This window comes from Temnothorax nylanderi, unplaced genomic scaffold (assembly GCF_030848795.1).
Source record: "Temnothorax nylanderi isolate EJ_2023f unplaced genomic scaffold, tnyl_v1.0 TNYL_tig0183_pilon, whole genome shotgun sequence".
NCBI classification, from domain to species: domain Eukaryota; kingdom Metazoa; phylum Arthropoda; class Insecta; order Hymenoptera; family Formicidae; genus Temnothorax; species Temnothorax nylanderi.
The window spans coordinates 28,991-32,500 of record NW_027249245.1 but is presented as its reverse complement, the minus strand read 5'-3'; the positions used below and the strand labels follow the sequence as shown (position 1 = coordinate 32,500).

Genomic DNA, 3,510 nt, shown 5'->3' with positions numbered 1-3,510 from the left:
CGACATCAAGATTATTTTCCCCACCCTTATCGCATCCGTGCAACTTTAAAACCAAAATGCTCAGGCTAATATTTAAACAGTACAGTTCACCTGCCTTTTATACAAAGCTAGATGCCGTGATGCTTATCGGTACATCAGATTTGATCCTTCCTAAAAATCCTAACGAGAGTTTAAGTAATCTGTTAAAAAGAATTAACAGCATGTACACTCCACACCATGAGGAAGTTCATAATTTAACAGCAGATTTAAAAAGTGCACACTTGGATGTAGTTCATCTGCAAAGAAATTTTCCTGAATATTGTGTTATTTATAAAAGGTATTACTATCGTACATTTTAGGGAATATTTAAATCCTTTTTTTCTGTTAATAATAAAAATCAATTTGTTCCAATGATATTTGTAGCGAAATAAGAAGGATTAATTATAAAATTAATTTGAAGCACAAAAAGGCATCTCAGGAGGTAATCCCAGGTTATGTGCAACCTTTTGGACAGAAATACTCGCGTCATATTTTACTAAAAAGTTATTCAAATTATGCCAAGCGTATGAAACTTTTTTCGGATGAACCCAAGGAGCTATCACGTTCCAGTTTGTCTGAGCTTCCTGTAAAGTATTATAAAAAATCTATTTTTCATAATAATATTTATTGGAATGTCATCTCGTGTATTAAAGTTTTATATTTTATCTTTGCAGAATGAAATACTACTAAAAATATTTAGAAACTTAGATTTTACGACGTTTTATCACGTAAAAGAATTAAATAATAGGCGCTTCAATAATTTATTAGAAGATCCTGAACTCTATACGCGTTTGAACATGCGAAATATATATCTCACAGATATGCATATTCTGTTCCGTGGCTTTACATTTAGATGTAAATATTTGCGACGGTTAGATCTTACAGGAAGCAACTTTGATGTTAATGATTTAATAAACTTTCTTGCTAATTGCGGCAGACGTTTAACGCATTTAAGATTCAATGGCTGCGAATCTGTTGATAGTCGTGTTTTACTTAAAGTTTCGGAGATATGCAAAAATTTAAAAGGTATGTATGTATGTATACTGTATATGTATGATTGTCAAAATTACGAGTAAATTGCACATATCCAAAACTTAATTTTTTTTTAGAATTGGATCTAAATGATTGTTCTCGCATAGACGACGAAGGATTTTCGTATCTTGAGAGACTAAGTGGTCTGGAGCACTTAAGCCTTTGTTATACATGTATAAAAACTCAACATCTTTGCAAAATACTTCAAAAAAATCAACAGATACGTGAGTTACATTTGTCACCTAGACCCGCCGTTACAAACATAGACGTTATAAACGTAGACGCAGTTGTAATAGAGTTAAGAAATTCATGTCCCAATTTGGAAGTAATAGATTTATCGAGTGCTTTTAGTCTTACATCGCAGGATCTTAATGCCCTCGCTGACTGTAAGAATTTACGAAAAGTGAGATTTTCCCTGTAAGTATGTGGTATGTTTTTTAATTTTCTTTAAAAATACCGCGTGACGGTATTTTTTATATTGAAATTTGTGTATTTGCTTCTCTTGTATCTCAAATATCTTGAAAAAGTGGCATTAATTTTCTCTGTATGACTGAAGTATTGTGATAACTATATGATTTTTGTTACAGATATGAATGCACTGATGATGGCTTGGACAGATTACTTTCTTCCTGTCAACACCTGGAAGAAATTTTTCTACACTATATTGTCCTTACTGATCGCAATTTGGAATTGCTAGCGCAGTGCAAAAATTTGAAAAAGTTATATCTTCTAAACGTGATTTATGATAGACCTGATAAATACTCCGTCATTTTCAAACAATGTTCTAAACTACAAGATTTTTACCTCATATTCTGTCCTATTAGCGATGACTTAGTTAATGAATGGAAGAAAAAATATCCGTATGTGTCCGACTATACGTATTATTGAGATCTCAAAATCTCGGGTACTCGCAACTCGTTCGTTCGCGTAATAATACACGCGGCGGTCTATATAGCGATGCGCGTGTACTTGGCGCGAGACAGTACCGTGTCTCTTGATATTAGAAAATATATAGATAATTTTGAATAAAATTTCATATATAATTAGAAGTTTAATTCTTGTTCTTGATTCAGAGCATTGATCTGTCGACTTCAATTCAATCATCTTCTAATAAATAATCTAAATGCTCATATAATATTCGCCTCCCATGTTCATATCATCTATCGCAATTGACCTATTTTAATCCCTTTAATTTAAATGAAAAGATTAATTATATATATGTATTACCTTCAACGTTCCAAATTGTCTGTTTCGATTGTTCTTGATCGGCAATAATACATATTTGCACTCATCACCAAGCGCGTATTTTTTTATATTGAAAGTTGCATAACTAGAAGGAAAAAGTAGAAATCCAGTTACCAAATATTATGTCTCAAAAAAGAAATCTTATAAGACCATAAAATTAAAGATTATTTATCGTATTCAAAGAGAAAATACGAATGAGTAATGTTAATTTTTATATAATTTCAATAACGCTGTAAAAGTTCCAAATAAAATAGGTCGTTATACTCACCCGACCTCCTCGCACTCTTTTGCAAAAGTGCAAATATAAAATTAATATTATTATTCGACTAACTAACGGGCCATGAGCGGATTATCTTGCAAGCACAATAAAAATAAATAAAACAGTTCTTACTTTTTCGATCGATATATTAAGTTTTGATGTTTAATATAAATATAAAATAATAGTTATTTTTGATTGTCCGGAAAAATATTGTTAACACTTTTTTTGTCTTTATTCAAAGACATCATAAATGAGACGACGAAACGATAACTTTTTTCCGATAACTTTTTCAATAAGATCAAAAAGGTAAGTATTTTTCACACATCTTTTCGCTTTGTAAAAACTGGAGTAGAATGACAAGGGCTATACGGGTCCTAAAGAACTCAGTACACCGACAAGGTACTCTGTAAATAGTTTGCGACGATAATACGTCATTGAATGTAAAAAAAACATAGTTTGGTTAGGATTAAGCGTGACATATTAAAATATAATGGTTTGTGTGATTAAAAGTAATATTTCATTAAAATTAATTATTTTATATGTAAAAATATTAAAAGTATTAATAATGTATTTAAGAATGAGTGATAATCGCTGAGAGAGAAAAAAGATCCGTGAATTTGATATTTTATAACATCGAGGAAATGAGCCCTCCCTCTTCTTTAAATACGAACCAACCGAATGATTTGGAGAAGGCAGAAGAGATTGTTCGCAAAATCCGGCCGCTAAACCCTCCCCATATCAGGACTTCGAGGCTTGGTAATATCAAGCAGGATCAAATTAGACCTCTTCGAGTTTCGTTTCCCTCAAAAACTGACGCCATTGATATTCTAAAGAGTAAAAACTCTTATTCTGGACCAGTTTTTATCAAGCAGGACCTGACATTAAGACAGAGGGACCACCTTCGAGATTTGTAGAAGCAACTGGAATCTCTCAGAAACTCTGGAGTTACCGACAAG

At 32.0% G+C, this 3,510-nt stretch overlaps 1 protein-coding gene across 1 annotated transcript in view; it reads left to right on the top strand.

The window, feature by feature from the left end:
* The window catches only part of LOC139778430 (F-box/LRR-repeat protein 4-like), a 4,382-nt gene extending 2,313 nt beyond the window's left edge, over positions 1-2,069 (top strand). Inside the window, exons 4-8 of the mRNA XM_071716354.1 lie at positions 1-316; positions 403-604; positions 693-1,044; positions 1,128-1,467; positions 1,638-2,069. The exon at positions 1-316 is cut by the window's left edge and continues 147 nt beyond it. Of these exons, the coding sequence (XP_071572455.1) occupies positions 1-316; positions 403-604; positions 693-1,044; positions 1,128-1,467; positions 1,638-1,938 (1,511 nt within the window). The 3' untranslated portion in view covers positions 1,939-2,069. The remainder of the gene's footprint in view (positions 317-402; positions 605-692; positions 1,045-1,127; positions 1,468-1,637) is intronic.
* Positions 2,070-3,510: the final 1,441 nt, after the last annotated feature.